We start from the raw sequence: 26,539 nt of genomic DNA on the forward strand, positions 1-26,539 counted from the left end.
ACAAATAAAGACACAGAGGGCAGACGACAGAGATGTGACATCTCCGCTCGCTTTAAGAAGCGAAAAGTGGAAGATGCTCACAGATTCTGCTTGGGCTTTCAAGACAGTAACACGGGGCTACAGGTCTCCAATTCGCAGTCACCCCCCCCCCCCTCGCTTCTCAGGCATTCCGTATTCACAAGCCCGGGGAGAGTCGGCCCATTTTCTGGAGCAAGAGATTTTCTCGCTACTAGAAAAGAAGGCTATATATCGATAATACCCGCCGAACAGAGTCAGAGCGGCTTTTATTCCAAGTATTTCCTCGTTCCCAAACGGGGAGGGAACGGAATTCGGCCTATACTAGATTTGAGAGCTCTGAACAAATATCTCAAAAGATACAAATTCAGAATGCTCACTCACACATCTCTGTTGCGTCTCGTGCGCCAGAACGACAGGTTCACATCAGTCGACCTGAAAGATGCGTATTTCCACATCCCAGTATATTACCCACACAGGAAATATCTGAGGTTCGCCTTTCAGGGTGTCTGTTACGAGTACAGAGTCCTTCCCTTCGGTCTGTCTCTCAGCCCGCGAGTGTTTGTACGGTGTACGGAAGCCGCGATAGCCCCGTTAAGACAACAGGGTATTCGCTTGTCAACTTATCTGGATGACTGGCTGCTTCTCGCACAGTCGGAGCAAGAGGCTATTACGCAGACGAATGTCCTTGTAAAACAGCTGCTCGATCTGGGTTTCGTAATAAACACAGAAAAGAGCATGTTGTCCCCAGCCCAGACTGTACTCTTCCTGGGCCTACACCTGAATTCGGTGCCCTTTACAGCCCGCCTGTCAGCAGAAAGAGTGAAAGCCTTCAGAGCTTGCCTCGCTCATTTCCGGCTACGCAAACATGTTCTCTTCAGATCATGTCTGCGGTTACTGGGGCTCATGGCGTCAGCCATCCTGGTGGTACTACTGGGACGCTTACACATGAGGGAGTTTCAGCACTGGGTAGCTGCCCTCAGACTGGACCCCGCGCATCATGGCGCACGGAGAATGATGGTCACTATGAAATGCGTAATGGCACTGCGCCACTGGCTACACCCGACTTTTCTAGTACGGGGCGTGCCTATGGGTGCTGTCCTATCGCGGAAGGTGGTCACCACAGACTCATGTCTGACGGGCTGGGGGGGTATATACGCAGGTCGACCTGTGAGGGGTCTCTGGAGACCTCCAACGGTCAAACATAAATTATCTGGAGCTTTTAGAGGTGTTCCTCACCCTAAAACGCTTTCTGCCTTTTCTCAGAGGACATCATGTCCTTGTGAGGACAGACAACACGACCACAATATCGTATATAAACCGGCAAGGGGGTTTGCGTTCTCTCCAGTTACACATGCTGGCACGCAAACTGATCTTATGGAGCTGAGGACGTCTCCTCTCTCTGAGAGCGACGCACGTGCCAGGAGTGATGAACCTCGGGGCAGGTCTGCTGTCCAGAGGTGCACCACTAAATGCAGACTGGACTCTACATCCAATGGTTGAGAGTCAGCTGTGGGTGCGTTACGGCCGAGCCGCGGTAGATCTGTTCGCATCAAAAGAAAATGCTCAATGTCAGCTGTTCTTTTCAATGCGCGATTTAAACGCACCGTTAGGCGTGGACGCGCTCGCGCACGTTTGTCCTCCGGTTCCTCTGTACGCGTTCCCACCCCTGGCTCTGATAGCCCCAACTCTGGCCAGAGTGAGAGAACAACGCCACACACTGATCCTGATAGCTCCGCACTGGCCTGCAATGTACTGGCTGGCGGAAATATATCAGCTGCTGTGCGGGCAGCCGTGGCAGCTCCCACTACGCAGGGACACACTGTCTCAGGCGGGGGGGACGATCTTTCACCCACACCCAGAGCGCTTGGCACTATGGGCCTGGCCCGTGAGTGGTACAATCTGAATAAAGTGGGGCTCCCTCAGAAGATGATAAACACTATTCAGAGTGCAAGAGCTTCCTCCACCAGTTCTCTCTATGACTGTAAGTGGAGGGTGTTTGAGGAGTGGTGCCTTAAAAAATGACACATCTCTTTTCAATGCCCTGTGGGAGTGATTTTATCATTTTCTACAGGACATAATTGATAAACACAGAGCTTTCTCTATGATCAAAGTGTACCTGGCTGCTATTGCTTCATGCCATGTGGGCTTTGAGGGAAAGACGGCTAGCCAGCATTCTTTGGTCTGCCGTTTTATGAAAGGGGCTCGCAGGCTCCTCCCTGTTTCCAGGTCACTGGTGCCCTTATGGGACTTGGCAGTGGTTTTAGATGGGCTCACTCAACCTCAATTTGAACCCCTGGAAGAAGCTGACATGAAACACCTGTCACTGAAGACAGTGCTGTTACTGGCTCTGGCATCTACCAAGCGAGTCAGTGACATTCATGCGCTCTCTGTACATCCTTAATGCACTCAGTTTGCCCCGGGGCAAACGAGGGTGTTTCTGAAACCCAACCCTGCCTTTATACCTAAGGTGGTTGGCTCATGTACCCCCATTGACATTGTGACATTTCCTCGAATTTGCTGTGTCCAGTTTGTGCTTTATGCACCTATATGGACAGGTCAAAAGAGTTCCGTTGCAATGACCAACTCTTTATATCCTGGGCTAACCCTCAGAAGGGCAAGCCCGTTACCAGGCAACGGCTCTCCCACTGGATTGTGGAAGCGATTGCTCTGGCTTATCAGGGTTTGCAGGCACCAACGGGCCTGCGTGCTCCTTCTAGTCGTGGACTTGCTACATCCTGGGCTTTGTTCAAGGGTTTTTCCATCCAAGACATTTGTGCAGCAGCGAGCTGGTCCTCACCGCTCACTTTTGTCCACTTTTACAGGCTAGATGTCTCTGCTCCAAGTGTGGCCCGCAGGTGCGCACGCACACAGTCACAGGCATAGATTTCGCAATAATGTATTGCGCAACTTGGAGGTGCAGACTCCAACTGATGGTATATATTGCACACCCTTGCGAGTATACAATTAGTGTCTGATGTGTTAGGGCTTTAAAGATAATTACAAAATCACAAAAACTCAGGAACTCTGTACTTGTGGAGCGTCACAAACAGTGCCTCCGTTTATTACGTTTTACTCTCTCTCCACAACTTCAGGACAGACTGCGCATGCTCAAACACATCAACTCGTACACAATCAATAACATAACGTAAGAGCTATACAAATTAAAGAAAATACAAAAATTAGCTCTCACAGATAAAACGAGAGAGAGAGACTGACTTCACTGCTAATTACGTGGTCACACACACACACACACACACACACACACACACACACACACACACACACACACACTTACTTTACCAAAGACAGCATCCTCCGTAGCAGCAAGGTTAGTGCAAGCTGTCACGCTTGCAGGTGCATTTTGGTTGTCAAAAGCTGTTTTTTTGTTTCGTTGTGAGAAAACCAAAACTAGCCAGGCTTGTAGACCCCGTCGGCGGCAGTGGCCTTTTTTTGGGCGGCATGGTAATCGTCTGCTAGCCTACGGTACTCGTAGTATGTATGTGTGTATCTTGTCAATATATTTGAATGTCTGTTGATATAACGGTTCATTCTTCAGGTGTGCGCAGCACGTTCACAGCCTCACAGGCATAGATTGTGTTGTGTATTAGTAGAAAGAAATTAATGAAACAAGGGACAGAGGATACGGGTACTCAACTCTTTACTGTTCGTCATGCTTAACTGCCACAGCATCAACTCCCGGGCTTACTCTTCTTCTCTCAACATTGTATGTATACTCTGGTTACACTGCGCCCCCTATTGGCAGGAGTATATTAGAACACAACATTTCCCCCCTTCTTAAAAAGAGTTACCTCTCCCCTTGAACAGCATGCATAACATTAGCATTTTAAACAGACACTTACGTAGTAACCATGAAACCATCTGTAATGATAATAACTTCACATATCACAATATGCAGAACATTTTCAAACATTAATTCAACCACAGTTTAAGTGACATAGTCCTCAATCCAAACAGGCTGCTTTCTGATTCGCTGGTTCCTGCTCTGAGCACCATGCACTGTAGCTGGCTCAGCAGGCCTCACTTCTTCTGATGGAGGAGTGAATGTTTCTGGAAGCACCGACAGGTGTGAAGCATCCCAGGTTTTTCCATTATCAAGTGTGTAACTGTGAGGTCCTTTCTGCTTGGTCACTTTCAGAGGCTCACTGAACTTTGGCTTTCCCTTTTTGACATGCAGCGGGTTTCTCACACGCACCAGGCTTCCCGGATGTATTTTGGGAATCTTGGCATTTCTTTTTGCATCAGAATATGTTTTCATGTGCCACTGTTTCTTTTCCACTCTGTCTCTCAGTTCCTGATCCTGAGTATCCTTAAGCTGTGGCAGGATTGAGAGTTTGGTTCGCATTTTTCTTCCATACATGAGCTGGAACGGAGATGTCTCTGTAGTGGCGTGAGGTGTAGCTCTGTAGACCTGAAGAAACTCAGCAACGTGAGCTTTCCACGGAGCGTTCTCTCTCTGTGCCGTGAGAATGCTTTCCTTCAGCACTCTATTTAGCCTCTCCACCGCTCCATTTCCTTCTGGATGGTAGATTGTAGTCCTGATGTGTTGGATGTCTCTTTCTTCTAGGAAAAAGGCGAGTTCTGAGGATGTGAATTGTGGACCGTTATCTGTCACCACAGACACAGGGTTCCCTTTTTGGCTGAACACTGATCTCATGAAGGTGATCACTGTTGCAGTAGTGCATCTTGGGGCAAAACACACTTCTGGCCATTTTGAATAGTAGTCAGTCATAGTAATAGCAAACTTACAGTCCACCGGACCAGTCTCAAATGGGCCCACGATGTCGAGGGCAAGCTTTTGCCATGGCCCCTGAGGCAGAGGGACTGGTGTCATAGGTGCAGGGTTAGTTTTAGCTGTTTTATCATTCATCTGGCAGGACACACAGGCGGCGATAACCGATTGTACCAGTGCATCCATTTTAGGCCACCAATACAAGTCTCTGAGTCTCTGTTTTGTGCGTACAATGCCTTGGTGGCTCTCGTGTGCTAAGGATACCATGTGTGAGTGTAGCTTTACTGGAACAACTAACCTGTGACTCCCTCTCAGAATGAGTTGTTCATGTGCAGAAAGTTCATTTCTCACCTGGTAGTACGGCAACATGTTAGCAGGCAGGCCTTTGGATGAAGCTGGCCACCCGTCTGTCATGTAGTTGCGTAGCTGACGTAACTCTGGACAGGAAGTGCAGGCATCTGTGAAGTCAGACGAGGGAACAGCAGTCAGCAGGGCAGAGACAGCAGCAACCATCTCTGGTTCCGTGTCTGAGGTGCAGTCCTGTCCGTGTGGCAGTGGCAGGCGGGAAAGGCAATCTGCTGCATGGTTCTGAGCACCGGGTCTGTAGACAATATCATAGTTGAAGCAGAGTAGCCTGGCCGACCAGCGTGCTACTCTCATACCAGCTCTCCCCATGCCTTTTGTAGCCAAGAGTGTGGTCAAAGCTTGGTGATCAGTCCTTAAGGTGAACTTTGTTCCCCACAAGTAGGTTCTCCAACGCTCTGCAGCCCACATACAGGCCAAAGCTTCTTTTTCTACCACAGAGTACTTTCTCTCTGCAGCACTAAGAGAGCGCGAAGCAAATGCCACTGTTCTTTCAGTGTTGTCACGATGTATCTGTGTCAGCACCCCACCTATGCCATAGTCTGAGGCATCTGTAGACACTATGGTGGGCCGTGACGGGTCAAAAAGAGCGAGTGATGAACTGTCTGTGATGAGTAGTTTAACCTGCTGAAAACTACTCTGTGCCTCATCAGTCCATGTGAATGTAGCTCTGCGTAGCACATCTCTCATTGGTTCCACCACAGTTGCATAGTTCTGTATGAACTTGGAGTACCACGATGTTAGGCCAAGAAAAGACCTGAGAGTCACTGGATCACTGGGTGATGGAGCATCCCGAATAGCTGCAATGTGGTCATCATTTGGCAGCAGACCTTCCTTGCTTATGCTGTGTCCTAGATACGTTAGTTTGTCCTGGTAGAATTTGCATTTATCTATGTTGAGACTTAGTCCAGCTTCCTGCAGTCGGTACAGTACTGCTTTCAGGCGGGTTTCATGCTCAGCACGGCATGAGGAGTAAATGATGATATCATCCAGATATGCCTGCACTCCAGGTAAATCTTTCAGCACCATGGACATCATCTTCTGAAATGCTGAGGGTGCTGATGCTAGCCCATAGCAAACTCGCTTGTACCTGAAAAGTCCCTCGTGAGTAATGAAAGCAGTCAGATCTCTGCTGTCCTCATGCCGTGGAAGCTGGTAGTATGCATTAGCCAGGTCGAGGGTTGAGAATATGGTAGCTCCTCTGAGTTCTGAGAAGAGCTCCTCCATGTGTGGAATGGGGTAGCAATCCATTATGACGGCCTTGTTAGGCTCCCTGAGGTCTGTACACATCCTTATTTTAGATGAGTTCTTTCGTTGAGTCACAACGATCGGTGATACCCAGGGAGAGGCATCTATTTTTTCAATGATGTCAGCATCAAGAAGGCGCTTTAACTCTGCAGAAACAGCATCTCTGACTGAGAATGGAAGCCTTCTCAATTTCTGCTGCACAGGCTTCACCTCATCTTTCACTCTTACTTTGTGTACTACGTTCCTAACACAGCCCATAGGTAAAACTGTATTAACAGGTGCAGATGCAGTAGGTGTCGGTGTAGTAGGAGTTGCAGGTGGGGTTGTTATCTCTCTGACTGTGTGCTCTGACTTCAGTACCACTCTGTTTCTCATGATGACCATTTCCAGTGCCTCAAACAGGTCCAGGCCCAGCAGTATTGAACCTGACTTCACAATGAAAAGGGTAGCTGAGGCAGTATTTCCGTCATGGAATGCACGTAAATGCAGTTTCCCTAGTACTGGGATTCTCTGTCTTGAGTATGTGACTAGAGGAACCTTTGTAGGTTTCAGTGGTATGTGACTGAAATAGGTCTCGTACACATGAGCCGGCAGCAGTGACACTGAAGAACCAGTATCTACTATCATCTCAAATGACTGGTTAGCAGGAGAAAGTCCCAAATCTACAGTGCACATTATTTTCTTCTCTTTTGGGGCAGAATTATTCAGCAATAAAACAGTCAGTTCTGGAATAACGACCTCCCTCACTTCACGTTTTTGTTCTGAACGACACACTTTGGCAAAATGCCCAGTTTTTCCACAGGATTTGCATATTTTGTTTGTAGCAGGGCATTGTGTGGAATTGGCCATATGTTTATCTGAATCACATCTGTAACATCTTCGTGCTTGCTCAGACTTTCTCTCACCTTGCCTTTGTTTACTTGCAGCGGGACGTTTTTGTTCCCATTTTGGCGCGCTGATCTCTCTCACAGGCACTTCACTGTTGGAGAACTCGGCCACGTTGCGCGCCGCCATTTCCACCTGATTTGCAATCTGAATGGCTTTATCCAGTGTCAGTTTGTCTTCTAGCAGCAAGCGTTCACGTATGCGTCCACTGTAGGCTTTTTCCACGATCTGATCACGCAGCATATCCTGTTCTGCATTTCCAAATTCACAAAAAACGAGCATTTCACGTAGCGCAGAGACGTACTGTGCAATTGTTTCATCATGTCTCTGGGCTCGTTGGCGGAACCTGTGTCTCTCCGCAATTACGTTTACCTTCGGCACGAAATGCGCCCGTAGTGCAGCCACGGCATGGTTGTATGTAGTTCCCGTTTCAGTCAATGTGTAGAATATCCTCTGTGCTTCGGTTCCGACGCTGTGTAGCAGCGTTGCACGTATACGGGTATCCGGCCACTTGGCTCCTTCCACGTCGATCACTAGCAGGTAGTTTTCGAACATTTTTAGCCATGTTCCAAATGGCATAGTAGGTTCTCCCGGACACTGAAGAAAGGTGGGAGGTAAAGGAGTAGAAGCCACGGCCATCCTCGTCGCCAATTTGTTGTGTATTAGTAGAAAGAAATTAATGAAACAAGGGACAGAGGATACGGGTACTCAACTCTTTACTGTTCGTCATGCTTAACTGCCACAGCATCAACTCCCGGGCTTACTCTTCTTCTCTCAACATTGTATGTATACTCTGGTTACACTGCGCCCCCTATTGGCAGGAGTATATTAGAACACAACAGATTGCGCAATATTTTATTGCGCACCTTAGGTGAGGTGAATTGCAGGCATATTGTCATTCAAGAGAGAATACGATGCGTAGTTCTTTTGGAAAACATTGTTTTGTTTGCCTATTTACCTCGTTAACGTAAATAATACTCATTACATTGAAAAATGCATTATTTGTGATCAGAATAATGGTTGTTGGTAATGTATATTAGCGACCCCCACAGATGTTTGATTTCACTGGGTCCGTGGGAGCTCAGGCCCCTCCTTATGGGAGCTCAGCTCCCATTGGCTCCCACGTAACTCGAACCCTGACTGTACCACACACACCTACACCACACACACACACCTACAGCTCCTAAAACAGCCTACAGCCGTTGTGTATTTTATTATGTGAAGCACTAAATGGTTTTAGAAAAATATCGACTCTTTGTTTGTAGATATCTACTAAACTAAAGCAAATAAAGAGAGTAGGCCTGTTATACTGAGTGATATATATTTTACACACTGCTCTGCTTTCTGCACGGACCTCACAGCTGTTCTCACTGTAAACATTGCGTCGCGATGAAAGCAGTTACTAAAATAATATCCAGGGGATGCATGCAGAGCTGTCATTGGCTGAGATAAGTCCGACCGTGCGTCACGACTCTTTGAAAAATCTCTATTCCCGGAAATGCATCCGTGGAGGAGCCGTGTAGGACCCATAGGTGTATCCTCGGTTATAGCTCCTCCAGAGAGCCTCCTCGACGCTCGATCCTCGAAGTGCATTTAGAGAAATGAGATGTCCTTCAACATGGCGCGCTGAAATTCATTTCCGGGTCACTACCGGAGGACCGAGGAGTCGAGGAGTCAAGGAGGGGGATTTGATGAAATGAGAAAGGGCCCATGTGGAGGTCGGATGTTTACTAGCAATGCTCAGTTTTCAACATTTGTGGAAATAATTGTGAATTATTCCTTGATGGTGTTAACTTATTTAAATGTATATGATAAGCATCTCAAAAAGCACTCCACCTTCTATGCTTCTTTAAAATGGACCTATTATGCTATATCGGAAAAATATATTGTAGGACCATACCTATAAAAAACATGTCTGTGAAGTTTTTTGCTTAAAATACCAAACAGATCCCCCATTGTAGCCATGCCTCATACTGCTCAAACTCCTCTTTTGCAGCCCTGTTAGAGAAATGCGGATTTTGGGTCCTTAGCTTGAAAAAGAAAGAAAGAAGAGGTGGCAGAGCTAATGTCTGATCAGAATTCTACCGGAGATAAAGTTAAATTTGGTTATGATAAAATGCCATCCTCTTCTAAATCACATCAAAGGTTATTTCTGAAACAGTATAGAGCTCAAATGCTTTTTCTCTTGCAGGTTTATCACAAGGTGAGTTCCTGTTTTTATTTCCTGCTTTTTAAACACATGTGCTCTACACCAGGGTTTCCCAACCTTTATTGTGCCAAGGACCGGCAGATACATTAAAAAAAAAATGTGCGGACCGGTTGTCAATTTTAACTGATTATTTACTCACCAGCAGGTGGCAACAGAGGCTAATTGTATTTAACAGCCTGAAGAAATACCAATATGTATCCAAAACATATTAACGTTTAAAACCAGGATACAATTAAAACAAAAAATTAGGACTGCTTTACAAATATTAATATTAATATATAATAGAATATAGCCTAATATAGGTGGCAACAGTGGCTAATTGTATGTAACAGCCTGAACAAATAATAGAACAATATGCATCCCAAACATTTTAACAAAGTTTAAAACCAGGATACAATCAAAACAAATTAGGACCACTGTACACATATTGATATAACTGAAATGTCAGTGAGACCCCTGGGCTTGTTTGCCAGCCATACTGTAATAACGTCAAACCGGGGCGTTCGTTCCGGTGCACTCCGGCAGCATTTAGCACCACATCGAGATTAAGATTAAACTAATTTATTTTGGGAACACCCACATACCTATGGAGTTGGCCAGATGTGTGTAAATTACTGTTCATGGTAATTTGAAAACAAATGCCGTTGTTGGACACACACAAACACACCGAACACAAACACACAGCAGAGCACATACACACACACATCATGCGCCTTTGTGACCGGAGATTTCCTTCAGTAATAGGGGGACATTTCGGGCCGTTCCGTGTGTGTGTGTGTGTGTGTGTGTGTGTGTGTGTGTGTGTGTGTGTGTGTGTGTGTGTGTGTGTGTGTGTGTGTGTGTGTGTGTGTGTGTGTGTGTGTGTGTGTGTGTGTGTGTGTGTGTGTGTGTGTGTGTGTGTGTGTGTGTGTGTGTGTATGTAGAGGTGTGTGTGTGGTTAAAACGTAGCAGCCTGCAGCGAGGAACACAGTGAAGGCGGTGTGTACGCACTGGTGCTGCACTTCTCAGAGGCTGCCTCCTGATGCTGCAGCCATTTCATGAAGTGAAGGAGGTTTTACAAATAAAAAAATAGCTCTACACCCCTGGCCGCAATGTCCTTAAAATGAAGTCCGAGTTTGAAATATATCTCAAACAATGTTTGGACTGTAGTGCCGAGAGATAGGGAGTCGGAGGCGGTGCAATGGAGGTGCAAAAGGGTACTTTATTGGAGAGCAACTAAGGTCATGTTGTCCGGTTGCAGTCTGGGAAGAAGAGAGAGAAGCCAGGAGGGCACGCAAAATATATAGTAAACACATAACATGTCCGTGTGGGAACAATACCCCCAACTGTAGTTCCATGTATGAATTATGTAACCCAGTGTATTAATAGGTGGTCACCACAGCACTGCCATTTCCCCACATAAACATAACAGTCTGCGATGAAATGGTTGTCTCCTGTGTGCTCCACTTCCTATTGGCACACCGGTAACTTTCTCTGCGCACGAGAGGCTGAGACCTTATGCTAACCAATTTTGACTTATTTTGTATGTTTTGGATGAAATAATATGACTGTAGCCTATAGGTGCGAAAATAAAATAAAAATTGAATTTTTTTTTGATGAAATATTTTCATATACTTATAATTCTGCAAATATTACGATAATCTCACAGCTATTTCGCGGCCCGGCAGTAACATACGGTGGCTGGGAAGTGCAATGGACAATTACAAAGTGTGAAACACTTTAACAAAGCTTGAGACAAATTTACATTTTATAAAACAAAATTACATTAGCAAAAACACTTTTACCAAGGATAAAACAATTTAACATTAACAAAAACAAATTAAGAAAATGCAAAACACTTTAGCATTTCCCGAAACACTTTAACATTTCCCGAAACACATTAACATTTCCCGAAACACATTTACAAACCAGAATCAAACCGGAAGTGACTTGACGTGACGTGACGTGACCATAGGACGTGACGTGATTGGCTCAAATTTAAATTTGTTTTGGCGGAAAGACCGAAGGTGCGAGTGTGTTTCATATACAGTCTATGGTGTGTTTACGTTCGGTAAACATGTTTTGTCCGTTTTGTGGAAACAACCTGGAACAAGTGACACGGTTTTGCCTTTCGTGTGGAGGATCTCTGGAGTGTTTAAAGGACACGGACCAGACGGGTGTACCAAGCGCACAGGGGACATCGAAACAGCCGGAAAATGCGAAACAAAGTAAGTGTAGTATTGCGCTAGCTTTGTGATGCTAATGTAAGACATGCAGTAAATAAAAGTTCAATCACAGTTTCATATCAGTCAAATACCAATCCATGTCTTAACGGAATAGCAACGCATTGAGCTAATATGCTAGTTTTTATTTTTAGGTTTTCCGTAAACTTTAATGCACACTTGCTTTTGCTGATTGTTGGAGCTGCTAATTATTATATTTTTATTGGAACTATTCATAGCAGAACAACCAGGCCGATCCTATAAACTTTTCATGGAGTACAGAAACTCAAAGTCAAAAGAGAAACAGTCTTTTAACTGTGGGAAAGGAAGACTTAAACAAGAAAAGAGACGAGTCCAGGTAAGCTGCATTAACCGTTTCATAGAAATCTCAGTGTCTCTGTGTGTTTCATTACTTATATCTCTGCTATTTTACTAGATAAACATAGGAATGATGTCGCCACAAGGAGTTGATTTAAAGCCTCGGAGAGGGAAAACACTCCCGTTGTTTACAGACCCGGAGGTAGCAGCACCTGCTATACTGGAACGAGCTGTCCAGAAAATGAAAGCCTTTAACAAGGACATGGATGAAGGACCGTACGTCCTTTTGTATCCAGACTGCTCAGAGGTTGTCAATGTGCCTGGTTCAGAAAAGCCATTCACATTGGCAGAATATAAAAAGGATTTAGGAAAGGCATATGCCAGGATCACCCTTTTCATTTGCCTTGAGAAACATTTTAGAGGAGGTTTGTGGATGTTATTATTCAATATTTTAATTGTTTACATGTTAACATCCTCTACTGCAGCATACATAATAATGTGTTGAACGTTTTGCTTTTACTACAGGGGATGATACCTCAGACTCTGATTCGGATATTGTCATCACATCTAGGAGCACAGCTGAATTCAATCAGGCTGACACTGTGGTGCGTAAATGATTTTATTTTAATGTTCATTTATTTATTTTTCATATACATTTGATTTTAAGCAGGAAATCTATATTCTGGTAAATATTTTAGAAGAACCAACTTGGCAGTTACAATTACTATCAGAAACACTCACAACGTTTCACTGTTGATAGACATATGTGGTAAGGGAACAATAATGGAAGCTGTTGATAATTGTACACTTTTACTCTCAGGTATTTGAATTTGAACCACGAAACAAAAGTACTCCAAAACACAAACCGGAAAATGAAGGGTAAGTTTGTACTTATTTTTACAAAATAAGTAATTTATCTTTAAGTGGATGATAAGAATAGGCCACAGCATTTTCTCTGGTGAACATGGATACAAAAATACCATACATGTCATGTTTAATCTAATTTCAAACAAAAATAATCTGTTATTTATAAATCTTATGGTTCCTCCTACCTCTAAATGTTACTTAAAACTCAACTATACCCTGTATCATGAAGTTAATAATTTTATCAATTTTATCATGTTTCAGGAAGGCACTTGGACATTCATCCACAACTCAGCCTGGACAGGTATTGAGGCAGATTGTGGAAGCCTGATGTTTCTAATGTTCAGTGTTGTTTTGTTACAGAAATTTGTATTTGTATTTCAGATCGTAATATCTGATACTGAGGATATGGGTCCACCCAAAACAAATACAGACAAGACTACTTGCTACAGGTAAGTACAAATGTTAGTAACTCACTTACACGAGAAAGACATTTTTGTTTGTAAGATGTTTTAACATGGGAATGATCACTTCCTAACAGTACATACACAGACCTGTATGCACCATGTGTTGAAGAAGAGGACGAAGAGCTGGTTGCAGTCAACATGACGAGTTTATTGGACACTGAAATGTAAACGGACAGCTATTACAGTGACATTACATTTTTTTTCTCTGTACAATATTTCTGGTACAACATTTTTTTTTTTAAACTGTTTGTGCACTCTCTGGAATATCCACTAATAAGGTCACTTTTTTTCCTTTACAGGGAGGAGATGAACATTACATTACCTGCCATTATTGCTAACCTCTCACAGCCTATTGATCATGGAAGAGTCAGCCGGTTCAACATTTCAAGGGCTAATGTTTGGGATGGAGCAGTCAGAGGTTTCAAGCGTACATCGTATTCAGAAAACTGTGACATGCTGGTAAAATTCACTGATGATGTTGGTGTTTTCGAAGAAGGAATTGACTCAGGTGGTCCCAGGAGAGAGTTGTTATCTCTACTGATGAAGAATCTGAAAGACCGGCCCATTTTTGATGGGCCAGACGGACGCCGCTTCTTGGTCTACAATGCAAATGGTATGCATACGGTTAGAAGTGTACTAATACAATTGTTAATGATCATTAACCATATATATCACATGACATATGATTTGTTGCTTGAACAATTTTTTCCAAAACGTTGAGTTTCATTACAGTACATTAAAGTATATACTAAATAAAGTTTTAATTTTGCAATATGAATACCTTTATTCACAGCTGTTAGGGAGGATGAATACTACTTGGCAGGAAAGATGATTGCAGTGTCAGTTGTGCATGGAGGTCCAGGGCCACATTTTCTGTCAGAAGATCTTGTACATTATCTTGCAGGCCAGCCTTCATTCAAAGCAACAGTTGATTTAATAACTGATGAAGAAGTAGGGAAAGCTTTACAAGAGGTGAGAATTGCATACAGCAACAGTGTGGTAGGGTGGATTATTATGTAGTTCCTGCAGTGTTTTGAGACATCTTTACTTTACCTTTATCACATACACCGAATTGGCTTCATTTTTTGTTTTGTGATCAGAATCAGAATACCCTTATTAGTCCCACAGAGGGGACATTTACATTGTTGGAGCAGAATAGAGCCAAAGACAACTTAATGTTACCTAAGAAGAATGATAAAAAACTAGTAAAGATACACAAACACAATTTACAAAAAACACATCCTGTAATAGAGGATTTAGCAGCCAGGTATATATTGTACAAGGATAGTAGTAATAGTAATATATAAATCTTGCAATGGAAAAAAAATGGCAAGAATATACAGTACATGCAGTTATTGACTGGATTGTTTATATCCATTTTATAATCTTCAGATTGAGAATGCTGCCTCAGTGGATGCCTTGCGAGAAATGACCATGAGACACAGCACAATGTTACAGACAGCAGGTTGTCTGAGACATGTGGCTTCTGTTGAAGGAAAGAATGATATTGTGTCAGACTACCTCCAGTGGTACATTATTGGCCGAAACTCCTCTGTAATTGAGAGGTAAGATCATATTTGTATTCATATGATTTTTTTTTAATGTATGTAAGAATTTTTTGTTTAAAATTCCTCATGGTCCCCCTCTTTGGTTTATTCTATGTTTATCTGTTAGCAATTAGTCAGTGTCAAAATGTGTGCCTGTGTAGTATAACTGATATGGGACGTCCGTCTCTCCTTTCCCTGCCTGTCTTGTGCCAATCTTTAAGTGCTCATGCCACCCCCCCCTTGTTTTAGGTATTAGGTTATTTAAATGTGACTTTGTGATGAAATATTTTTTTTGTTCACTCTTCAGATTCAAGGAGGGTCTTTCAGCCCTTCAGTTTTTAAACGCACTACAGCAGCACCCTACTCTGCTGGCCCCGGTCCTGTGCCACTCTGAAAAGCGACTTACTGCTCTGGAACTTGAGCGACTCTTCAAGCCTGACCTCAGTCCACCAGGGAGTAACAGGAGGCTTAGGGAAAGTCAAACTTTGGGCTACTGGGCAGACTATCTCCTCGATTGTGAAGGTTTGTAAATCGCTGTTTTTATAACTATTTCAGGAAACACATTGCCAAAATGTATCTGAACATGTTTTCTTTGCAGAAAGCCAGACTGCTGTGTCTTTGGAAGATGTTTTGATGTTTGCGACTGGGCTGACTTCACTTCCCCCATCTGGATTTGAACCATCGCCAGGAATAGAGTTCCTTGATGATTCTCCATTCCCAATGGCAAACACATGTTCCAACACATTAAAACTACCTCTCCTTGACGCATACAATGTGTTTAAGTCCCAAATGGACTTTGGAATGCAAAATTCTCCAGGATTTGGCTGTTTTTAAGTCATGTGACTGGATGACCCATAGAGTACAGACTCTATGAAGGTTTTTCATAGAGTAAACACTCTATAAAGGTTGTTCATAGTTGTTGTTGGATGTGAACGTGTTTTTTTTTCTTCTTACAGCTCATGTTGTCCATTTAGTTTGGGACAAAATCAAAGTATTGTTCTATACCTATACAATTTTTATAAATACTCTGAACTTTGCTATACATATTTCACATTGCCACCCATAGCTTCTTTGTTGTAAATCAGTCATTCATTCTCAGGTTTCCAGTGAGTCCACATGGTTGAAATAAGACTTATACAGAAATGTTCTTTCTGCACACAATTACACACACAACATAACCTTGTTTGTGCTTGCTAATTGGAGCGTTGTTTGTTGTTATTCCGGTTATATTTTATAATGATTAAGATATTTATGCTGTGATTTGGTGCCGTATAAATGACATTGAAACAAATATGGTGATTGGCTGGAAACAATGTTCATTTCAAAATGCTGTTTTTATTTAAAAATGTATGGGAATATCTTTTTTCTAAATAGGACCAGTCTTCGGATGAACAGGTACCATAATCATTTGGATACGTCACAGGGGAAAGAGTAAATGCAGTCTGACAAACCATGAAACCAAGCATTGTTGAGCCCTGAAATCTGATTTGGAGTGGTGAAACAGTGCTACTGTACTTCTGAATACCTTTTCGATTACTTTATAACTGAGCATATTCTTTCAGCTTCATGTACAGTTCTGATGCAGTCTCCCAGTTCTCTGGCTTCTGTAGGTCATTGCGCTCCATAGCAAAGTCCAAGTACTCTTGCATGTTTTGGTCCCCACATGGAGCTATTGACAGGCTTGTCTCAGGAACAGCATCCAATTCTGCCTGTTCAATCTCAAATCCACAGTCCCTGGAGCCAAATCTATGTTAAATAGAAGATATAGTATTTATTTACATTTAAGATAAAAACACAAAGAAGTATCAATCCATCACCAATGTATTACCTGTGTGGCAAGTAGTACAGTTCATTGGGCACTCCTCCTGGACATGATGCTGTTCTGGAAGGGCGAATCCTGTGACTGTTCCACAGTCTCACACACTCATCCAAGTCCTTCTGAATAACATCAACGAAGCAGAATCTCAGAAGGCACTGATGCTCGTGACTCCCGTTGAAGTATCCAGCATCTCGGAGGTCTGCAAATAGCTCCATCCAGAACTGAGACCTATAGAAATTGATATATTTTCAAGTGAATTATTAAGCAATATACAACAATTCTACAAATTACATTAAAAGGTTACCAGTAAAATCAACAACAAATCATTGAGTGTCTATTTCATAATTTATTTGCTTCACAACCTACGTCCCCTCAGGGGCCGCTGTTCAATCCAAAACCCACGCTTAGATGTTCACAGTTTCTAACTTTATTTCTGCCAAAAAGAAGTTCTAAAGAAAGGCCTTGTATAGTCTGGGTCATAGACTACAGGCTATATATTATATCTATTATAATAAAAACTGATACACTTTAGCTAAGCAAATGTTGTTTGTCTGACAGGGTTGGCAAGTAATAGAAAATAATGATAAACACTTACCTTCCCTTTCTTAATATGGACCACCAGGACTCAATGCGCTGATTAGTCATGGATGTGCCATACATGTGGCTGGACGCTCCAGAGTAGTAGTCATGGTGATGGTGACGTAGGGTACACTGAATTGCAGCCATAATTCCGTTCTCCGTGCCACAATCAGTCCGCAGCCTCATGGGGATGACACCGAGGGTTCGCACACATTTGAGGAAATATTGAGCGATAACTCTTGGGTTATTGTTTGTTGGACCACATTCAAGCCATAGTACTTTACGTGAAAATCCATCTATGCATCCTGAAAGGGCCACACCGAATGGCTTAAGTTTGTCATAACCGTCAGCATGCCACATATAGTTCGGTCCCATTGAGTGGTAGGTTCTCCTTATAAACCTTCTGCGAGATCTCCTCTCGCAGCCTCGAGGGTTAAGCTCTAACTCTAACCCTTTCTGCGGTAAAACCCGGCTTGATTCAGTTTGCTTTTAAGAGTCCGCAAACTGATTTTTACACCGTGAAAGGTAGACAAAATGTCCACGATTACAGCATACGAGTGACCTTCATTAAAATATTGCACGCAATGATGCAAGATATCTGGTCCTTCTGTCTGACCCGTGTCCTTTAAACACTCCAGAGATCCTCCACACGAAAGGCAAAACCGTGTCACTTGTTCCAGGTTGTTTCCACAAAACGGACAAAACATGTTTACCGAACGTAAACACACCATAGACTGTATATGAAACACACTCGTACCTTCGGTCTTTCCGCCAAAACAAATTTAAATTTGAGCCAATCACGTCACGTCCTATGGTCACGTCACGTCACGTCACGTCACTTCCGGTTTAATTCTGGTTTGTAAATGTGTTTCGGGAAATGTTAATGTGTTTCGGGAAATGTTAAAGTGTTTCGGGAAATGTTAAAGTGTTTTGCATTTTGTTAATTTGTTTTTGTTAATGTTAAATTGTTTTATCCTTGGTAAAAGTGTTTTTGCTAATGTAATTTTGTTTTATAAAATGTAAATTTGTCTCAAGCTTTGTTAAAGTGTTTCACACTTTGTAATTGTCCATTGCACTTCCCAGCCACCGTAGTAACACCTCCGCGGACCGGGGGTTGGGAACCCCTGCCCTACACTACAGGTTAGCTCTGAGTGTTAGCGAGGTTTGCTAATGTAAACAAAGACGAGATTACGTCCAAAACACGTCATGCATTGTTTCTGATAGCAACTTTCTGTGGGTCCGCCACCGATTTGGCGTCATATCAGCAGCAAATCTGTATCTGCTCGTTGTACCCCCGTTTTTAAAAGATTTGGGTACGGAGGAAAAGAGAAAGGGTTTTATTTTCTGACGCTGCGTGAGTTCCCTGGCACACCGGAGACACATATTTATGTATAACATACATAAAAAAGTGCATTTTGCATGATAGATAACAACTTTAGAGTCCTAAATGTGGAAAATGGAACAGAAATGTATAAAATGGGTTTTCTGCTTACTACTAAGATATTGTCTTAAGACAGGGTGCTTTCTTCACAGTTTGAGCTGCATGACAAACAGGTTAAACAAATTAACATTTTAGTAGTAGGGGTAGCAACCTGACCGAGAAATATAAGGAAGAGATACTGTATTTAATTTAAATAGCTTGATTAGGCGTGATTAAAGTATTAAATGTTTAGTCGGGGTTAGTAAACAGTAGAAAGCAGTTGCTGTGTTAACTTCTTTGATACATCTGTTATTTAGTCATTCTCTCTTTCAAACGCTCACACCAGGGTTCGTAATGTTGGAACAATGTGAAGACAAAAGGTCTGTCAAAATAAGTTACAGGAGCAGGAAAAGTGCTTTGGACCTAGCTGCATCTAATCTTCCTGCCAGTAACAGCTTCAATTCATTACATCCAAATCAATCAAATATAATTATGAAACGCTATCGTATTGACAACGAAAATGCAATTTGCTTTTTAATTTGATATAAACTTCACTGCTCATAGACCAAATAGAGACAGAATTATTCTCTCTGCTCTTGGCCTGAGCTGTCTTTTACTTGGTAACTCAATAATAAATGTTTGTGCTATTCAAGGTTGAATGCCAGCAGTCAGTTTCAACAGCACAACAAACCAATAATTACAGCTTTTCTTGAGGGGCAAACTAGATCTCATGCAAGTATGAGTCAATATGAGTCTGTGCACCTTTTTGTATGCCTCGTGATAAAGTGTGTTATGATTTTCAAAAATGTTTCAGCTGTAAAAACAAGTGTGCCAGGTCATTTATCAAAAGAGAATACTTGTTTATAGTTGACTTCTTAAGAGTACTACTCTTAATGAAGACATTTTCTCAAAAGCAATACTTGAATACAAAAAATATATTGAAGAAAAATATGTAGTATACACACTTCTTAGAACAATCTTTACATTATATTACTACATAGCTTTGAAAAATACGTATCTTATTATTTATTCGGGGTTACTTTCTCTCTGCGTTGTTCTGAGTTTCCATTTGCCCCACCTTATGAATTACACTGCTAACATTAGAGACTTACAATGGCCTATCTCTAACCACTATCATTTGTGTATCTTTCCTAGGAGTTTATTTGTTCCTACTTCACAGCAACAGACCTTTTGATTTCAAACACCAGCTGCTTTCACTTTTTCAAAGTGTATATCACGAAAATCATGTATGTGTGGCTTTGTGGCATGTTTGGGCTTCTCACCTCTCCAGATGACAGGACATTGTTCATGTACTCGAGGAAGGATTCCTCTTTGATTTCGTTGTCAGTAAAGAGGAAGCTGATGCCTTTGCCCTGTTGGCCAGCTGTTCTGTACAAACCCTTCAGGTCGTCCATCAGGTTGGCTGTGTTGTATGAGCTGGCAAAGAACAGAATGCATCAAATACATGAAGAGTGAAAGTGGATTATCAATGTATGGAATTAATCGCATTACTCATTGGTGACAAACTGCATCAATAGAATAGAACAGATTTAAAATGACAACATTTAAAAGCAGGGATCGTTTTTACTTGAAATCAACGTAAAAGTTAGATTTCAGAGAATCAAATTGTGTCTGCACGAGAAACAGAGTATGGCCCTGCATGGAAAAGGCAACTGTGTAAAAAGAGAAGTAAACATGGTCCAGGTTTTCTTCAAGTAGGGCTGCAGAGTCAAGATGGTCATTTATATTAATACCAAACACTAAAATCTGTGAGGCAGAGAGCATATGGAAAATAAGACTGCGACAAATCAACATGGGGACTTAAGCAGAAAAATGATTTGATGGGTTGGTAGAGCAAGGGAGAGTCCAGAGTGAGACACAGAACAATGAGAAAGGCTATTTGTAAGCCAAAGCAAGCAGAGAAAAATGACACAGAAAAAGCAAAAGAGTGTTTTTCTTATTCTGATCAATCAAGTGCACTGAAGAGACTCTCATAGGAGACAATTATATTGTGTCAAAGAGAAGACACAATGGATGAGGGGCCAGGGCTGCAAAGATATTAAACAATAACTATCATCTTTCAGAACTTCATTTTGATTTGCAGATCCTGATTAATGAATGATGAATCATTATCAAATGTCAGAAATGAGACAGAATATTCATACTTTGTAATGGTGATCAGATATTTGCACACAGAGCACAAGTTTCCGTTTGATCTCTTGACTAAACAGAACAAACTATACAATTCAACCTATTGAAATGAAAAGGATGTATTTTTTTTCTATTGTATGTGCGCCTCACCGTGTGAGAGTTATCTGGAAGATCTTGTATCCAGCAATGAATGAGGCCAGTCTGGTCAGGCTCTGTTTGCCTGAACCCCCAACACCCACCAACAAGGCATTTCCTCCAGGCGTCCGGATTATCCTCGACACCTACACACACAAAGACTCATCATACACATAGAACTAGGATTAATAAAAAGGGAGAGTTTGTATGTGACAAGCTGTGAAGGAGAAAAAAGAAGCAAGGGAGACAGAAAGACATATGGTGGGATTGAAAGTGGGAAAGCAAACAAGTTAAAAAAAATAAAACTACACAAAGTTAAACTGGAATGACTGTGTTGGGGCTTGTAGGGTGTCTCAGCATTCAATGAAAATGAACAGTGGCCAGTGACACAACTTCAATGGAAATAGTTTTGAGTTTGACAACATATCGTTTTGTATGCATTCATGGCGTCACACACACTTTTATACTTTCTGTTCTGTTCTATAACGTAAAAAGCCTGTGACTTTCATCCTGATAATATTAAGATTTCTTCATTTTTAAAAACGCACCAACGTGGTTAAATGATTAGTATATTTTGAGTACCTTGACCAGATGCATTATAGCATCCTGAAAGAAGACCATGTCCATGCCAGTACCCCTGATGCTCTCATTATAATGGCTCAGAAACATGTTAAGGCGCTCCTTTAAACTCTCAAACGATTCGATAGGCTCGTACACTTTGGGCAAATCAAAGTCTGATTCCTCCGGCTCTTCTCCTGTAAGGAAAATAAAGATTTTATTTTAAAATTATCACAAACAGCAGGCAAATTTCAGTTTTATTTGAGAGGGGACAAAAACACTGCACTGAAATGTTCCAGTGCTGTATGTTTTTGATCGATCAGTACCTGTAGCCTCAGGTGCATCTCGTAGAAAGTCAACAAAGAATCTGTTTAGTCCTTCTCCATAATCCGCTATGTTCTTGTTGTCCTCGACAAACTCCTCCTCTACAAGTTCTGCCAAAGCGTGGTCAAACCACTCCACGTCTTCAGGCATGGTAAAACGGTCAGCTATCACACGACTACACTCGTGCTTCCACAATGCCAGCAGCACCTGGAAATGACAATTTGTGTTAATGTTCCTATTCAATAAATTAAGCTCAAAAACCTTTGGTTGTTTAGTCTCTCGAGTGTCTGCCAGTACAAGACAGCGGGATAGGCAAGTGTTGCTTATGAATAAGCTCATTCAGTTCAGATAGCATAGCCAAAATGATGAAGTAAACATTTCATTTATTGGTAATCAATACTGTCATGTATTCTGTTCTCAGTGGTCATGTCTTTTTAAAACACTTGAATCTTGCAGTCTCGTGTTGAGTTTCAATTTTGGTAATTCTGAAGTTGCACTTGCTATTTTCCTTACATAGGTGCATGTACACTATTAAGTATGGCAAAAGGATGTGCACTCATACTGGTCGAAAAGTTGAGTATGGAACCCTTAACAATTTATACATAACTCTAGCTTTCTAACAGTGACAATTTTCATTTCCAGTGTGCCCAATGATACAACACTACCCTGAACAAATGTACACAAGTATGTGTGTGAACAGTGCACTTCAGGATATATCCAAATTAAGAGACACAGCATAATTCTTCTGAGGTGAGTTGAAAGCCTCAGCAGGGATGTTGAACATAGTTGCTATGACCCTTGGCAGGTGTAGATGATATATTTCATTGCATTCTATTATTCAGTGAGGCCACAAAACAATAGGCAATGTTGCCACCTCAGCAAGAATCGAGCTTAAATTGATAGAATTGTTTATTCGTCCCTACCAAAAGACAATTATCTTTCTCAATTCCTACATTAGCTGTACCATATAATTAGGGGTTTCATCATTCTCTGTAAGTGCCTTTACACTACTGCAGTCTATAATACATGTATCTGCATTTACACGCTCACATGCAATAAGGCTAGTGGGAGGAATAATATTACAGCACTGCAGAAACCTGTTCAAAACTAATCTATCTAATCTAAGGCTGGTATATGTGGAGTATTACGGTAATCATACATTATATACTTTGTGTATGTATCACACACAATACGTTCTTAGCAGTAGGGCTCACGGTGCAGTGAGGGGCTTAATTCAGCCTTATCTATGGTATTTGTATTGTCAGTTGAACTTTTCTATATATTATCTTAATCTTATTAGCTGTGTAACTTTCCCTAATTATATGACATTTTAGATTTTTTTTTTTAAAAACGTATATTTTAAACTTCTTACCTGAACAGAGTTGACCACCTCAGGGTTGGTATAAAGCATGCCTTGCCAAATTCTGGACAGATCCCTTAGGTTAAAAATGTAGTGAAACTTGGCCGGAGTTGGAAGCATCTTGACCTTGGTCAACTGCCAGAGCCGGCGGGTCAGAGACACCAGACGAGGTATGGTGCTACGAACGTCATTGGCAAATCCACGACGTGCACAGAAGTGGCCGATGCCAATCACACCTACATTATAGGTGATTTGTCAGTTAAAAGGTGGCATTGTTACCAAGGCATGTACATTTATCAAAGTCATATGACACAGTAGATAATGTATGCCATTTTGTTAGTACTGTAGTATACGTTTTTTATACAAATTCCTTAATATTATTTAAATAATTCGATTCAATTCATGCCTCAATAATGGTTCCACTGCATTCTTTTTACCCACCAAATATCTTGTCAATGGAAGTGTTGGAGGGCAGGGTACAGTTGAAAATGGAGAACTGCCTTTTCAGTCTCTGTGGGATGTCATTACGACCGCCTCCTGGATGGATCATGGCAGCTAGGAACTGAACGTCCACAATATTGGTGAACTCTCCCGGTTTCTCCAGATTGAAGAACCCGTTTTGCTCCATCAGTTGCCTGACAATCTCATTAGTCACCTATGATGAAGAGCCAAAAAGCAATGTTAAATCAAGAAAACGATTATTTATTTAGTTTATTCTTTTTTGCTGTTATCATCAGTAAATTGTTTTGCATCATTTAAATAGATCAGTAACGTGCAAAATAAAAATGTATGAATGCAATAAAAAAATTATGATAGAATGATCCTAGGCGGGATTCAAAGAACAAAACTAGACTCATTAACATGAATTGAGGTAGATAGTGAAAATATACTCTTAGTAGTTCATTTAATTAATTAAGGTTAAAATGACTCCTAACCTGGTCTCCCCATTCGTTGATGACAGGCATGTTGATGTCATCTATAAAAATTGACATTTTCTTGCCAGCAGGGGGTCCGTACGTTGTCCCCATCCTCTTATCCACATAGCTCTCTACTGTCCTCTAGAAGAGAGAAAGGGGGAGCAAAGGACAAAATAGGACAAGACATATGGTTATGAAAAAGAAAGCAAAAAGTGAAGGACAGATCCGGTAAGTTCCAAAAACAAACATTGTTATAAACAGCTCAATCAATGCCACTGTGGAAGAATAAGACTGTGGTCCTTCCTCCACCCTGCACATTATTAGTCAGAGTTAACACAGGTGTAGTGCATCAACTTTAAGTTGAAAATGGCTGAAAATGAGACATCAAGATGTGTACGAATGAAGGGGAAAGTTAACAGACAGTTTTAATTTACCTGGAACATGAGTGGTGTGGTCGCAGAAGATAAGTTGAGACTCTTCCCAATGTGGGCCTCAGGATCATACTTTGACATGTAGCCCTTGATGATAACAGTCTTGGCTGTTCCTTGCTCTCCAATCAGCAAAACAGCCTAGTAAAAATGAAAGATGTATTGTGTCCGGTCCTCTATATGCACAGATAACGTAGTAAAGTAATGAAACGTAATGTTTCATACAATGTAATATGACTTTTTATGACAAAATTAACTACAGAAATGGCAGTTCATTGTCATGTTGATCTTAATATTTAAACTGTTGACTGAAGCTATATGGCATTTGTTTCGCTATGGCATTAAATAGGACTCTTAGGTCAGAAAAGACACCTCAGGAAAGAAGAACAAACTGAAAAAGGAATAACAAAATAATCTATGTTTTTCAATTTTTAGTTTTGAAGTGATTGGCTAATCAATTTTTTTACAGATCCATAAAACGCTATGTTGGGGGTTGAAGGCCGTTGCCTGTGTATCAGCCATCTTCAACGTCTACCCTTCGTAACAGCCTAACATATTAAAATAATATTTGGTTTTAGTACATATTTGGTGCACACTTTATATCCATCAGCCTCTGAAAAAAGCTGATTTACCCAGTAAATGGAAATGTAAGAGCTTCCTAAATGAAATATCCCCCCCACACACAGCAGCTCTTTACAAATACACTAACATACAGACGCTCCCTACTTTCCTCTTGTGGCATTTTGAATCTGAATGACTCTTTCACACATGCATCCAAACACACACAGACACACACTGTGGATGAATGCGAAGTGTTGAAGCATTTAATGGGCTTTCAAGTAGAGTATCGACCACCTTTTTTTAAATATGGTCTTTTAGTAGATCTCTGCTGCATCCAGCCACGCTACCATTTTATTGATCTGAAATGTGTGCATGTGTGTCGTCTGTATCCAGAAATTAATGAAGCATTATACACTCAATGGAGAACACATTCAATGGCCGCTAACCTACAGCACCCTTACCATAAGCTATGAACACATACATGTATATTCTAGATGTGCCTGTTCCTCCTTTTGAGTCCCTTGAAACATACAGTAAGTCAAGGTTTCAGTCGATGAAAATGTATAATGCTAAAGTTATCCTAAAGGGTCTTTTAATGGATGTAGCCTTTGTTTCTGACAGGCAGTACACAGCTATACTTTCAGCAAACTCACCTTGCCCTGCTTGGCGATGGTCTGTATTAGAAAGTCTGTTCTAACATTGTCCACATTGGGAACCAAGATGGAGCTGTACTCTGGGGTGAATTCTGAAGGATAAACATACTCCTCTACTCTGGTGCTCCAGTGGACCCACTGACCTGGAAGAAGAAGAAGAAATGGGCACCAAAAAGACAGATTAGTACACAATATGACATGTGCAAACTGTCGTTCAATTAAAAATGAATTTCACAGTAAGGTTTGAAAAACTGACACCTACTGCAACATTTAGAACAACATGAGGCATGATGCGTCTGCTTGTCAAGAAGCAGCTTCAATATTTCCTGAATGTTTTTAATTTTTTTAATTTTATGCATGCATACCATCTGCTGTGACATGGTAGTCAAACATGGTGTTGTCGCTGTCAGGAGGAATGTCTGGCAAGTTAAGAGGGATATCGTTGTTCCCTCTGAGCCAGATCTCCATCTTCCTCCGGTCATCCAGTTCAAGTAATGCTCCAGTGCTCCACATTAGGGCAAAGACGTACAGCCGCTCCAGGTGCTCTCTGGATATCTCGCCACACTGCTCCTGTAGAGTCAAAGTCAATTTAGATCAAGGACTTTGTTAAAGCATCCACATTAACCTTCTACTGAAGTTTATTTTATAGAGAACAGTATGACCCTGATGAGTTCCAGCTATTACAGTATGTAACAAAGTGCACAAAACATCTGACATGGTCATAATAGATGCTTAAAAAAAAGTTTCACAGACCCTCAAATAAT

At 41.7% G+C, this 26,539-nt stretch overlaps 3 protein-coding genes across 4 annotated transcripts in view; 1 reads left to right on the forward strand and 2 right to left on the reverse strand.

The window, feature by feature from the left end:
* dnah5 (dynein, axonemal, heavy chain 5) overlaps positions 1–26,539 on the reverse strand; it is a 142,048-nt gene that overhangs the window by 61,488 nt on the left and 54,021 nt on the right. For both annotated transcript variants that reach the window (XM_079693697.1, XM_079693696.1), the window contains 10 exons: positions 26,141–26,345; positions 25,776–25,918; positions 24,568–24,702; positions 24,152–24,274; positions 23,658–23,871; positions 23,229–23,452; positions 21,859–22,063; positions 21,557–21,729; positions 20,990–21,120; positions 19,972–20,125 (listed from right to left, as the gene is read on the reverse strand). In XM_079693697.1, coding sequence (XP_079549823.1) covers positions 19,972–20,125; positions 20,990–21,120; positions 21,557–21,729; positions 21,859–22,063; positions 23,229–23,452; positions 23,658–23,871; positions 24,152–24,274; positions 24,568–24,702; positions 25,776–25,918; positions 26,141–26,345 — 1,707 coding nt within the window. The remainder of the gene's footprint in view (positions 1–19,971; positions 20,126–20,989; positions 21,121–21,556; positions 21,730–21,858; positions 22,064–23,228; positions 23,453–23,657; positions 23,872–24,151; positions 24,275–24,567; positions 24,703–25,775; positions 25,919–26,140; positions 26,346–26,539) is intronic.
* Positions 11,167–15,788, forward strand: LOC307047002 (G2/M phase-specific E3 ubiquitin-protein ligase-like). The gene is made up of 13 exons (XM_079693702.1): positions 11,167–11,680; positions 11,914–12,032; positions 12,111–12,417; positions 12,518–12,597; positions 12,813–12,871; positions 13,121–13,160; positions 13,241–13,308; positions 13,398–13,487; positions 13,623–13,936; positions 14,117–14,295; positions 14,716–14,888; positions 15,178–15,392; positions 15,469–15,788. Exons 1-13 carry the CDS (start codon positions 11,506–11,508, stop codon positions 15,702–15,704), a joined length of 2,055 nt encoding a protein of 684 aa, XP_079549828.1. The 5' UTR covers positions 11,167–11,505; the 3' UTR covers positions 15,705–15,788.
* Positions 16,186–18,361, reverse strand: LOC307047003 (uncharacterized protein). Its single transcript, XM_079693703.1, has 3 exons — positions 17,285–18,361; positions 16,699–16,917; positions 16,186–16,616 (listed from the first exon to the last, which is right to left on the reverse strand). The coding sequence occupies exons 1-3, from the start codon at positions 17,641–17,643 to the stop codon at positions 16,409–16,411; spliced, it is 786 nt and encodes a 261-aa protein (XP_079549829.1). The 5' UTR covers positions 17,644–18,361; the 3' UTR covers positions 16,186–16,408.

Source organism: Notothenia rossii (genome assembly GCF_949606895.1).
Source record: "Notothenia rossii genome assembly, chromosome: 7".
Lineage (NCBI taxonomy): Eukaryota > Metazoa > Chordata > Actinopteri > Perciformes > Nototheniidae > Notothenia > Notothenia rossii.

Excerpts from the sequence above, each read along its gene's own strand:
- LOC307047002 (XM_079693702.1), top strand. The coding sequence starts at position 11,506 with ATGGTGTGTTTACGTTCGGTAAACATGTTTTGTCCGTTTTGTGGAAAC. Across the intron at positions 12,033-12,110 it reads AAGAAAAGAGACGAGTCCAG|ATAAACATAGGAATGATGTC; the intron begins GTAAGCTGCATT and ends CTATTTTACTAG. Across the intron at positions 12,598-12,812 it reads TCAATCAGGCTGACACTGTG|GTATTTGAATTTGAACCACG; the intron begins GTGCGTAAATGA and ends TTTTACTCTCAG.
- LOC307047003 (XM_079693703.1), bottom strand. The coding sequence starts at position 17,643 with ATGGGACCGAACTATATGTGGCATGCTGACGGTTATGACAAACTTAAG. Across the intron at positions 16,918-17,284 it reads TCCATATTAAGAAAGGGAAG|GTCTCAGTTCTGGATGGAGC; the intron begins GTAAGTGTTTAT and ends CAATTTCTATAG. Across the intron at positions 16,617-16,698 it reads CTGTACTACTTGCCACACAG|ATTTGGCTCCAGGGACTGTG; the intron begins GTAATACATTGG and ends TATTTAACATAG.